General features: G+C 40.7%; 1 protein-coding gene across 6 annotated transcripts in view; it reads left to right on the top strand.

Moving 5' to 3' along the window:
• FRY (FRY microtubule binding protein) overlaps nucleotides 1-13202 on the top strand; it is a 423715-nt gene that overhangs the window by 387013 nt on the left and 23500 nt on the right. For 4 of the 6 annotated variants that reach the window (XM_043892044.1, XM_043892039.1, XM_043892041.1 and 1 more), the window contains 5 exons: nucleotides 3119-3193; nucleotides 6007-6177; nucleotides 9053-9061; nucleotides 12019-12219; nucleotides 12777-12938. In XM_043892044.1, coding sequence (XP_043747979.1) covers nucleotides 3119-3193; nucleotides 6007-6177; nucleotides 9053-9061; nucleotides 12019-12219; nucleotides 12777-12938 — 618 coding nt within the window. The remainder of the gene's footprint in view (nucleotides 1-3118; nucleotides 3194-6006; nucleotides 6178-9052; nucleotides 9062-12018; nucleotides 12220-12776; nucleotides 12939-13202) is intronic. The other 2 variants (XM_043892040.1, XM_043892043.1) reach the window with 1 other exon arrangement.

Below are 13202 nucleotides of genomic sequence, written 5' to 3'. Positions count from 1 at the left end.
TGACCTTGAAATGACACCATATTGAGTGTCTCAAGAAGGATGCAGGGAACTGAGTTCCATCAAGAAGGAAAATCTGTGAATGATCCTGGCCTCCTTGCAGGCTCCATATTAACTTAAATCAGGTTAAAAAGGAAAAAAAAATCATTTTCAAGCGATTAGGGTGATTGCTTTAATAAGAATAGTTCTGAAGCACGTTGACATTTTTTAGGCTGTGGTTACTCATCTTTTTCATTCTCAACTCACCCATCATTCTGAGACCTAGTTTATTTCATTGGAAAATGTGATGATTTGTGGAAGAATCCCAATGCTAAAGGAACTGAAAAGAAAGGTTTATGAAGAAAAGCAAAAGGAATTGAATCTGTTTAACTACAGGAAGAATAAGTTGAGAAAGATTTAACATGCCTTGCAAATAATCAAATTTAATTCTGCAGAAAGTAAAGCTATCCTCCCATTGGGGTAAAGAGATTTGTGTTGTAACATAAGAGATTTAATTTAGGTATAAGGAAGGGCCTGCTAATGACTGAAAGTTGTAGCACACAAGAAAGATGACCAAGGGGAGTAATAAACAAGACCAGGAGCTGACTGTGGCTCAGATCATGAACTCCTTATTGCCAAATTCAGATTTAAACTGAAGAAAGTAGGGGAAACCACTAGACCATTCAGGTATGACCTAAATCAAATCCCTTATGACTGTACAGTGGAAGTGAGAAATAGATTTAAGGGACTAGATCTGATAGACAGCCTGATGAACTATGGATGGAGGTTCGTGACATTGTACAGGAGACAGGGATCAAGACCATCCCCATGGAAAAGAAATGCAAAAAGGCAAAATGGTTGTCTGAGGAGGCCTTACAAATAGCTGTGAAAAGAAGAGAAGCGAAAAGCAAAGGAGAAAAGGAAAGATATTCCCATTTGAATGCAGAGTTCTAAAGAATAGCCAGGAGAGATAAGAAAGCCTTCCTCAGCGATCAATGCAAAGAAATAGAGGAAAACAACAGAATGGGAAAGACTAGAGATCTCTTCAAGAAAATTAGAGATACCAAGGGAACATTTCAGGCAAAGATGGGTTCGATAAAGGACCAAAATGGTATGGACCTAACAGAAGCAGAAGATATTAAGAAGAGGTGGCAAGAATACACAGAAGAACTGTACAAAAAAGATCTTCACGACCCAGATAGTCACAATGGTGTGATCACTGACCTAGAGCCAGACATCCTAGAATGTGAAGTCAAGTGGGCCTTAGAAATCATCACTACGAACAAAGCTAGTGGATGAGATGGAATTCCAGTTGAGCTATTTCAAATCCTGAAAGATGAAGCTGTGAAAGTGCTGCACTCAATATGCCAGCAAATTTGGAAAACTCAGCAGTGGCTGCAGGACTGGAAAAGGTCCATTTCATTCCAATCCCTAAGAAAGGCAATCCCAAAGAATGCTCAAACTACAGCACAATTGCACTCATCTCACACGCTAGCAAAGTAATGCTCAAAATTCTCCAAGCCAGGCTTGAGCAATATGTGAACTGAGAACTTCCAGATGTTCAAGCTGGATTTAGAAAAGGCAGAGGAACCAGAGATCAAATTGCCAATATCCGCTAGATCATCGAAAAAGCAAGAAAGTTCCAGAAAAACATCTATTTCTGCTTTATTGACTACGCCAAAGCCTTTGACTGTGTGGATCACAATAAACTGTGGAAAATTCTGAAAGAGATGGGAATACCAGACCACCTGACCTGCCTCTTGAGAAACCTGTATGCAGGTCAGGAAGCAACACTTAGAACTGGACATGGATCAACAGACTGGTTCCAAATAGGAAAAGGAGTACGTCAAAGCTGTATATTGTCACCCTGCTTATTTAACTTATATGCAGAGTACATCATAAGAAAGGCTGGGCTGGAAGAAGCACAAGCTGGAATGAAGATTGCTGGGAGAAATATCAATAACCTCAGATATGCAGATGACACCACCCTTATGGCAGAAAGTGAAGAGGAACTTAAAAGCCTCTTGATGAAAGTGAAAGAGGAGAGTGGAAAAGTTGGCTTAAAATTCAACATTCAGAAAACTAAGATCATGGCATCTGGTCCCATCACTTCATGGGAAATAGATGGGGAGACAGTGCAAACAGTGTCAGACTTCATTTTTGGGGCTCCAAAATCACTGCAGATGGTGACTGCAGCCATGAAATTAAAAGACGCTTACTCCTTGGAAGGAAAGTTATGACCAACCTAGATAGCACATTAAAAAGCAGAGACATTACTTTGCCAACAAAGGTCTGTCTGGTCAAGGCTATGGTTTTTCCAGTGGTCATGTATGGATGTGAGAGTTGGACTGTGAAGAAAGCTGAGCACCGAAAAATTGATGCTTTTGAACTGTGGTGTTGGAGAAGACTCTTGAGAGTCCCTTGGACTGCAAGGAGATCCAACCAGTCCATCCTAAAGATCAGTCCTGGGTGTTCATTGGAAGGACTGATGCTGAAGCTGAAGCCCCAATACTTTGGCCACCTCATGCAAAGAGTTGACTCATTGGAAAAGACCCTGATGCTGGGAGGGACTGGGGACAGGAAGAGAAGGGGACGACAGAGGATGAGATGGCTGGATGGCATCACCAACTCGATGGACATGAGTTTGAGTAAACTCCTGGAGTTGGTGATGGATAGGAGGCCTGGAGTGCTGCGATTCATGGGTTGCAAAGAGTCGGACACGACTGAGTGACTGAACTGAACTGAACTGAAGAACCAAGGGATTGACTTTCGTATCCCCTCCCTCAGGAATATCCAGATCAGCACTGTCCAGTAGATATACAATGTGAGCCTCATTTAAATATTTCTAACAGTCATCTTTTGAAAAAAAGTTAAAAAAAAAAAAAAAAGGCAGGTCAAGTTAATTTTAGTAAAATTTTAGTTAATATATCTAAAATATTTTTCAGCATATAATCAATATATAATCATTGATGAGACATTTCACACTCTTTTTTCACACCAAATCTTCATGTGTTTTACATCTCTCTATTCTCACTGGCTACATCTCAGGTGGATTGGCCCTGTGTGGCTGATGGCCACAGGATTAGAGCGGATTTGATCACAGGTCCCCAGATTAAAACCTGCCTGTGTGCTTCTTTTCCAGAAGAGGACCAAAGAGAAGTTGGTGCACGTCCTTTCTCTGTGTGGCCAAGAAGTAGGATTAAGCAAGAATCCATCAGTAAGTTCTGTCATGTATCATATTTATTTTGGTATCGTTATCACTTTTGCTTTTGGTCATGTAGTTTAGAGGATTCAACTATGAACTACAAGTATGACATCCATCATCTTGATCAGTCTCTTAGACTTCTCGCCACACTATGATTTTTATGACTTACTTCAGAAACAATGAAAGATGTTACTGGCTGTCTGCTCCAGTTGGTAAATAAAAACTCAAGTTGGCAAATAAAAACTCAAATTATTTTTATTTTTTAGTATCTTGATTTTTAAAGCATATACCCAGACTTTCCTAAAATAGGTATATGTGACTGTCTCCTGCACTACTGTACATGATACACATTCCTTTGGTGTATAATTTTACTCTGTACACACATTTCTTAACATGATGTCACTATTTTACTCATGTAAAGGTGAAAACAGTGATATGTTTTTTTCTTGCATAAACTTCTATTGATATTACAGTTGGAAAAAAAAAATATACCATTGGGCTTTGAAATAAAATGAATAACTAAAGTACCAGAAGTTAACTTCTGAAGCTTTTTTAAAAATTTAGAAAATTGTGTGTGAGAACACTGCAGCAAAAGGTTTGGTTTTGCCAGGTATTTTTATTTCACCTGTATTGTAGCGTCTTTATTATAATGTAACCAGAAAAGATCGCAAACCAAGTTATTTCTCAAGTAAAATCAGAACCAGCAAATGGTTTCTCTGGGGAGTTGCTTTTAAAATTCCAAAATGTATATGCTAATGTAGTTCATGACCAGGTGAAATATGAGAGACTCATAGGTACCTAGAGTAAAGGCTGATACTTATTATCCTCCTGGAATGTGCTCCAGCAAGCAGCATTGCCTGCTTTGAAGTCACCTTCCAAGTTGCTGGTTGGTGGGTTTGCTGCTGCTCCTGTGACATCACTGAGGGCCGAGGGACCAGGGCTGACGACAGGAAGGGCGGAGGAGCCTCCCAGCCCCAGGGAGGGGAATGGCAGCCTTTATCTCCACAGCAGCACAGCCAGCGAGGGCCGTTTCTCTCCACCCCTGTGGTTACACTTTCCCCGTCAGACCCCAACTGCCTGCTTCTGTGCTGTGGCCTTTCAAGCTACAATTGTTTACTGTGTTACGACTAAGAAAAGCCGCACTAACTAGGAAAGGGAGCACTCAGCTGAGGAAATCAGTGCTGGTCTCTTCGTGGATGGACCTTGAGACTGTCATAGAGTGAAGTCAGTCAGAAAGAGAAGAACAAATACCATGTAATACCACTTTTATGTGGAACCTAGAAAAATGGTGCAGGTGAACTTATTTGCAAAGCAGACGCAGAGACACAGAAAGTAGGAACAAATATGGATACCAAGCAGCAGAAGGACAGGTGGGATGAACTGGGAGATTGGGATTGACAATATATACACTACTGATCACCGACTCAATGGACATGGGTTTGCGTGAACTCCGGGAGTTGGTGATGCACAGGGAGGCCTGGCGTGCTGCGATTCATGGGGTTGCAAAGAGTCTGACACAACTGAGACTGAACTGAACACTGTGGATACTATGTATAAAATACTGACAGATGACTAATGAGAACCTCCCTTATAGCACAGGGAACTGCACTCAGTGCTCTGTCCTCACCTCGTGGGAAGGAGACCTAAAGAGGGGATGTATACACACATAGAGCTGATTCACTCTACTATACAGTAGAAACTAACACAGCATTATAAAGCAGCTATACTCCAATTAAAAAAAAAAAAAGAATCCTCGTCTCTCATCTCCCCGACTAGGTGGCTGGTCCTCAGCGCTGTTTATCTCGTGGACCCATTTGCAATCCTTGTACAGACGGTGTGTTGAGCCATTTTATAAAAACCTAGTGCAAATCCTATGACTGTTCTTAAAACACTGGAGGGGAAAAAAAAAAGTATATTTAAAATCCATTTACTTTTTCCTGTTGAGAGACAATTGTTATATTTAAATTCTTATGAATTTTTACTTTCAAGGAAGACCAAGAGGTTATAATGGTTAAATTAAAAGAACACTGTTCATTTTGTTTAATGTCAGTCTATGTTCAGGAGAGGCTGCATGGCAAAACATTTAGATTTATTTCAAGTCTGTTATTCCTGAGAAGTTATATTAAAATGGCCCAAGAAAAATGAACCTAAACATATAATTTTAAAATTCTGACATATTAAAATTTTAATAGGAAAAAAAAAGTTTTGTTTAAATAAACAGGACAGGAATCTAAGTGTGAATTCTCAACACGGCTGCTCGGCTTCTCTTCTGTAATTCAGATGAACAAGTTCTGTACTTCTTGACTTAGCTTTCTCTTTCTTTACCAGCTCCTGGTTTATCTCTCAAAGGGTTAAATCCTTTGCTCTCACACTTCATTCTATAGTAACATATCTTGTTGGCATCAGTAGTCCTTAAAATCTTACGTGATAATATGTATGTGATGTGCAGGTGTGTGTGAATCTATACGGTCTCTAACCTCGGTCAGTGTAGAAACAATGGAAAATTTCTTGGCTGCTGCAGACTGTCTGTGAACACAGACACGCTCAGTTGAAACACACATGCACACACACGTAGGATCCAGTCTTCATTAAGAAGCAACTATTTGACTCGAACATTTTCCTAGTACATGAACTTGCATCTTTGCAACGAGTTTAATCTGAAGGCACCTGTCCAACATAAATAATAAAAGAACATTCTAAAAATACCCACTTAAGGAATTAGGTGTGTACTGGAAATACAGTGCTACGAGGAGCCAGTTACGGGTTCTGTAGCTCAAACCACCGAAGGGAGAGCGGTTTCTCAGGAGAGCCCTCTCGGTTCACAGGTGATCTTCTCGTCGTGCGGGGACCTGGACCTGCTGGAGCATCAGACGAGCCTGGTGTCGTCTGAGGACGGGGCCCGGGAGCAGGAGAACATGGATGACACCAACAGCGAGCAGCAGTTCCGGGTCTTCAGAGACTTCGACTTCCTAGACGTGGAGCTGGAGGATGGAGAGGTAGGCACAGGCTCAGTGAAAACCATCCGCTCAGCCTTTTCTTTGCTAATGAAACGGTTTCTTTCTACCTGCTAAATAGTGAGTTCTTTAATTAGAAAGCTTGTAAACTTTATTTTGGATCAGTTTATTCAAAGTATAACAGCTTAACTTGGGCAAAAGTCACCCCACCCTTCCTGTCTGAGCCCAGAGCCAAAGCGGTTCCAAGTTCTTTCTAAATGGCAGAGATCTGACTTTGAATGGCCACACGGTGACTCTGTGTGTGTACAGTCTGAAGGCAAACTTTAAAAAAAAAAAAAACAGAAACATTGACGGTCTCAGACTGTTCTCTGGTGCCTGGGAAAAACATGTGAAGCATTTCATTATTTTAAGCGTGAAGTTGCTTTTATGTGATGATTTCAAAGTTTGCCTGCTACAGCCTGCGATCAGAGCCTGAGGGCCTGGCATCTTTGTGCTGTTTGAAATCCTCAGAACTTGAAACTAGATTTAACATATAAGAGAGCTCCTGGCTCTGCTTTTGGCTGGTTTTTGATACCTGGAGCATCTGAATTCAAGTCTGAACAGGCAGATGCAGATCTGTGTATCTGAGTGATAATTGTGGTAATAAGGTGCTTCAGTTATGACTCATGTTTTTGAAAACTGGGATGGAAGGAGGAGCACTGTTTCAGTAGCTTGGGGGCATATTCCAGCTGAGAGGCAGGCTTTTTCCTCCTGGGATGGACACTAAGTTCCCTTCGGTGAGGTTGCCGTCTGTAAAAATGCCTGCTACCCAGCCTGGTGTGTGGTGGGCTGCACATTATACTTCCCAGATAGACGGCTTTCTGCCAGTCACGCAGTTCAAATGGAAGCCAAGGTTCCAAGCTTATCATATCCTATGGTAAGTAGTAGTAGTAGTGTTAGTCACTCAGTTGTGTCAAGTCTGACATGACTTTGCAACCCCATGGACTGTAGCCTGCCAGGCTCCTCTGTCCATAGGATTCTCCAGGCAAGAATACTGAAGTGGGTTGCCATTCCCCTCCTGGGGATTTTCCCAACCTGGTGATTGAACCTGGGTCTCTCGCACTGCAGGCAGATTCTTTACCATCTGAGCCACCAGGGAAGCCCTGTGGCAGGTGGGCATCTCCTAATTATAAACTTGTGGAAAATGATACTTCAGGTAACTGCTTACCTTCCCTAAAAGAAGGGAAGTTGCTGACCAATCCACTTATGTCAAAGCTAGGTCATGGAGCTGTCTATTTTTGTCCTTACTGGCCACTGATGACCCTGGCTGTCTGTGCCAGCAAGGGAGAGTCATGTCCTCAGAATGAAGCATGTTTTCCTCACCAATTCTTCCCTGAAAACAGGTTTATCAGATCTAGTCCTTTTAAGAGTCTAAAGGCACCTTTAAAACATGTCAGCTCTTCACCTTGAATTTTCTTGAACCAGTAAAAAGTTCTGCAGTTTTCTGTGTTAACCATAACTAGCAATAAAGAAATCAACAAGTAAATGTGGTGAGAATTGTTTAAAAAGTGTAATGCAAAATGCAGCTGTTTTGAATATTTTCAAAATGAGCTAGAGGTATATGGAATGTCAAAAGATTAATAACTTCCTGATTTGGGCAACTGACCTCATCTTTGCTCTCAGGCTAGAATTCAAGTTTAGGTAGTACCCTTTTCACTCTGTAAGTTAAACTAAGGAGGAAAAAATTGATAAACAAGAGAGGCATCATTTTTTTTCAGTCTCATACAAAGACAAATGGGCTACGTGAAGGGATCTGGCAGGAATGCTATCAAGTGGAAGAATCAGACACAACTGCAGAACTGACTTATTTCTATCAAAATAAGGAAAACCTTAGATGCTCATCATTTGAAAACAAATGATTATGATTTTATAAGAAACACAAGAGTGTGACAGTATGTACTTTATCCAAATAAAATAAACTATTTGAGAATGTTACTTCTCCACAAGGTTACAATAAGGGATTCTAGCCTGCTTACAGAGTCACAGATAGTCAAAGCAGGTCCAGCTCTGATTTTAGCTCAATCTCTGACCCAGTTTAAGCCTCGAAGTAGCTTCTCTTGGTGTCCTCATCTATCAAATGGGGATGATAATACCTGCCTGTAGAGTTGATGTGAGGGATCAAGTAAGGTGACCTCTGTAAAGCTTTTCACATAATTTCGGGCACAGAATAGGCATTCTAAGTGTCTGTTCCTTTGTACTGTCACTGGTGAATAATTTCAGTATTTCCTTTTCTGCAAAAGGTAAGCATATTTGGCTTCTAGATCAAAACACATTTATAAAAAAAGACAGACAAGGTTCTTGTCATATTTATTCCCTTTCGTTAGTCTCAATGTATTGACTAAATCTTTAATGGTTTGCCTTTGAACTCTTCAGAATCCTTAAAGGGTGCTATGTCTTTGCTGTTAATTGCACCTCAGCAGTGAAACAGCCTGATCACAAACACTTCTGCTTTTGTGGGCAGGATCAGGTGATGCCACCTTTTTTCCCCCAGCAGATGACCCTCATTAGTCTTTCCATGACATTTCACAGTTTTCTCACAAATAAAAATTTAGACATTCCAAAAAAAAAGTGTTGAGGAGACAGACCAAAGTTGTCACTGAAGTGGAAAGCTATTTCGGAAATTGTATTTATGATTTGTTACCAGCTACATCATCCACTGCTAAGAGATCTGGAATTTCCGGTGTTTGGTACTAATTCTTCTCTTTGGGGTTTGTGTATCTTTGCCTTTTTTTTAAGGTGCCTCTACTGAAGTATATACTGTTAGCACTGTTAGTTGCTGTTGTGTTAAAACTAAGACAAATGCACTTGAGTATCTGTAATATAATCATTTTAAATAGACCTCTTATTTGTTTTTCTGTCCATTCAATCTGCTACCCAGGAACTTCAGGTAAGATGATGCTATTTTCAATTCAGATATGCTAGTAGGTGTTTTGCATCATTGCAGATTTATAACAACATAATTGCTTTTTCTCCCCTTGGAGAGTATGTATGCCTATTTGCACATTTATATTGAGATGTGTGTGATAGAAGTATTTTTCTTGGTTGCTCTAGGGAGAAAATATTTTCTGAAAGTATAAATACATTTTAAAATGTAGTTTTAAAATCTTTATATGTCTAGTTCTGGAAGTTGCATAATTTTCTCTCTTGAGAGAAGGTGAGTTTTTAAGTATGATCCATAGAAATCCTATAATTTCTCATTAGGCAGCTGTACAACTGGAATGGTTTGGTTTTGTGGTTTAATTCTTTTATTAAAAGTGAAATCAACAAGCTTTATCTAAACAATACACCACACCTACTTCCAATCAACTGCTTTTATTTTCTAGGAATTAAGAGCTATCTTTGTAGGGTAAGTGACTATCCAAGTGAGGACCCTTTTGCAACTAAAAAGGAGTCTGGTAATAATTACACCCAGACAACAGGCATAAGCCAGTGTTATCCTGGACAAAGTGACCTATGAGCACACTAGATCCATGTCTTATAGGCTTAAGTCTGAGTAGGGTCATTTGGGGGAACATGTTTTAACTTCTAAGTTCCTTCAACAATAATTCTTTTTTTGGTATTCCAATATCAATGAATATTACTTCCAACACTTCTAGAGTATTCCATTGTGAATATTTTCTCATCTCTGTATGAACCCTGAGTGGTTATTTAGGTGTGATAACCGACATATGCACACTGTCCATCAAGGACAGTTAGCCACCTTCTCAGTCTTCTCACACACAGAAACAGTTTTGGCTTTTGACCCCAAAGGTGACATAAAATACAAACATGACATCTGGGTGTGGGGAGGCTGAAAGGCAGCTCTCCCAGTAGGGGTAGTCCTGTGCTGTGACAAGGCCTGGTGGACTTTTAATCACCACAGACTCCAACACAGGCCAGGCTACTGTTGCTCTCAACCCCTCAGCCCCAACTAGGGAAACGGTTTCAACATCCTTGCCTCCAATGCGATTACTGCATCCTCCAGCAAGACACCAAATATCATCCCTGCGAGGACAGCTTCCCTGACTCCCAGTTCCCATGCCTGACTGATTCAGGTCTTCACCTGAACTGTGGTCAGATCAACACAGTGGCACTCCGTGCCCAGTGCAGCACTCTCTGGCCCTGGATATATCTCTCTGCCAGCTCAGTGCAAGCCAGGTTCAGGGTGGGGGACTTCCAGAATTGCTGCCTCAGACAGTTCATCCAGTCCATCCATTGATTCGGTGCAAGAGAATCAGTTCTGTGCAATTGTTTCACAGTTGTACATTTCTCCCAGTAATTGTCACAATCCTTTTTCTCTGTTTTGTTCTCATTTTTCTTTACCCTCTTTATTTCTTCAATACTGTGTTTTCTTTTTCTTCCTGGAACTCTTGCCTCTTCCACATTTTTTTCATTCTTTCCCTGAAACAGCTGTTTTAAAATACCAGCACAATAGTAAGCCTTCTCTACCAGGAAAAAAAAAACAATCATTTGGTGGTAATGTATCACAGAAGTTACAGATAAAAGGTACAGATAGAGCTATAAACTATAGAAATCAAATACTGAATTGTATAATTAAACAGTCCTAAGGATAATCATAAATGGGGTGAATAATGATAATTTCCACATAATATCCAGAATATGTTCAGGATTCTTACCCATTGCCTTCCACCATGAATAGCCAAAACAGACTTTTGAAAAGCTAAGCATCTATTATACCAGAGATCTGTGAGAATGGTAGGCTTTATTTTATTAGGAACCAGAAAAAAATAGACCCATAAAACCAGAGGGAAAAACTCATTAATTTTAATAGTAATTTACATCTCTCCCTGAAAATTATATGATTATGCTATTTACTGAGCTCTTATCAGAAAGTTTATTTCAGTGAACCATCTGTGTTTCAAATGACTAATGTAAATGATAAGATTCTGTGCTAGATTGTATTCAGATTACTAATCTGTTTGGTTTAGGTTCAAATTTGCTCACCAATGGGTGAGTAATATTTCTCTTGCTTTATTCCTGGAGAGAGAAATAAAACCCAGATTTGTTTTTAGGGGGAAAAAATTATATTCAATTAAATAAACTTACTTAATATATGATAATTTGTAGAGACAATCTGAGATATATCTGAAATCTTTCTGTAACACTCTACCTTGCCACTTAACCCAGTTCTCAGTGCACATGTACAATTCAGCAACAGTCCTTGGTACCAGGTCAATCCATCCAGGTCCAGGGAGCGAACTGTTTCCTGTGTTGGGACAATTATTTAAAGATGAGCCTAAAGCAAAACTGAAGCCTTGCTGCTCTGGCCTCTGCATCGTGCATGATTGTCTGACTGTGCCCAGCTGCTCTCTGACACCCTTTAACTCTGCATTTTATCTGTGAAAACTGCTGTGGCAGAAACAGGCTGGAATGTGTACCTAATGCTCTTCGACTTAATACCAAGAAGGTGTGGACTATGCCACAAGCATAGCCGTTACTTTGTTCTCTGGACAACAGTACTAAACAGTGGGGGTCAGGGAGTGGGTAAGGAACACCTCTGTTGAAGTTGTTCTAATAATAACAGTCTCTTTCTGATAGCTTTTTGTTAACATGGCTCTTTAAGAGTACCCCCAAATCAACTTGTAAAACAGTGTTACCCACTGTGCCAAAGAACAGTGTATGATCACATCTATCTGACCTAACACGCATTTAGGTGAAAACCAGTGTGCCGTTTTACTACTCTTCACAACGCGTAAGCAAAATCATTGGTGCCCATGTCCGTGAGGTGAGGGCTTGAGAGTTCATAATGAAAATATTGATGCTAAGCTATGACTGATCAGATGTGTGAAGCTGTACATGCGGGAGAATTCTGGCCTTAAAAAGCAGCTGACGGTGTGATTTCAGGGCGAGAGTATGGACAACTTCAACTGGGGAGTCCGCAGGCGTTCTTTGGACAGTCTGGACAAGTGTGACCTGCAGCTGCTGGAGGAGCGCCAGCTCTCAGGAAGCTCTCCTAGCCTCAATAAAATGAACCACGAGGATTCTGACGAGTCCTCTGAGGAGGAGGACCTCACCGCCAGCCAGATCCTGGAGCACTCTGACCTCGTAAGTAGGAACTCTCCACCTCTTCTTCCCAAGAAACTGGGAGACTGCTCTTTGTCATTCAGGCAGCAGGGCAGTTTGCAGTTGGAGCTGAAGAAACTTCCCACAGCTGCCAAACTCAAACCTGAGACTGTCGGGTGGAGCCTGATTCTAACCAGCTTCTTCTCTGGAGGGTGCAAGTGGAGACAATTGCTGGGCGTTTCATAAGCCCCGAGTGCCGTCAGATTTGTTCAGGCCTAGATTTTCCCTAAATAACTTATTATGCTGAACTCTTTCTTTGGAAAAAAAAAAAAAATTCCTTCAACATCTGAAGTTTAAGGAAATAAGACAGACATTTTGATGGGGTTTTCTGGAAAGAGAAGGGGTCTTTGTGTCTCACAGTGCTGGGCCTTGCCAGCTGCGGTGTTTAAGTTCTAATGACAGTGAAGTATGTATTAATATGTTCAACAGTTAGTACCTGTCCACTAGCAACCAGTTTGTACTCTTATGTAAAAAGTAATCAGAGCTTGTAAAGAATGGGAACGTCACACGACATTGTGTTTCCTTTGCTTTCTCAACAGATCATGAATCTCTCTCCTTCGGAGGAGACTAACCCCATGGAATCACTCACAACCGCCTGTGATCTGACCCCTGCTGACCCTCACTCCTTTAACACCAGGATGGCTAGCTTTGATGCTGCTCTGCCTGATATGAATAATCTTCAGATTTCTGAGGGTTCAAAGGTGAAGAGATTTTTGGCAATTGTTGGTTATGGTTTTCCTTCCAAAAAAAATGTATTTCCAATTTTCTGAGCATTCTTAGTGGGTTATAAGTGAAGGGACTATCTTTTATCTTTTTCTTTTCTGAAATAGTTGTTAGTGCCCCTGAGCCTAGGTTTTGAAGTTGCTTTACTCTCAAAAGACCTAAGCAAGCCGTCTTCTTGTTGGTTGAAAGAGATTTGATTTGAGGTCCTTTTAAGATGAAACGTTTGCATTTTCCATAGAGCA

This window comes from Cervus elaphus, chromosome 30 (assembly GCF_910594005.1).
Source record: "Cervus elaphus chromosome 30, mCerEla1.1, whole genome shotgun sequence".
NCBI classification, from domain to species: Eukaryota; Metazoa; Chordata; class Mammalia; order Artiodactyla; family Cervidae; genus Cervus; species Cervus elaphus.
Note: the sequence above shows the minus strand (reverse complement) of the source record. Positions and strands in the feature narration are given on the sequence as shown.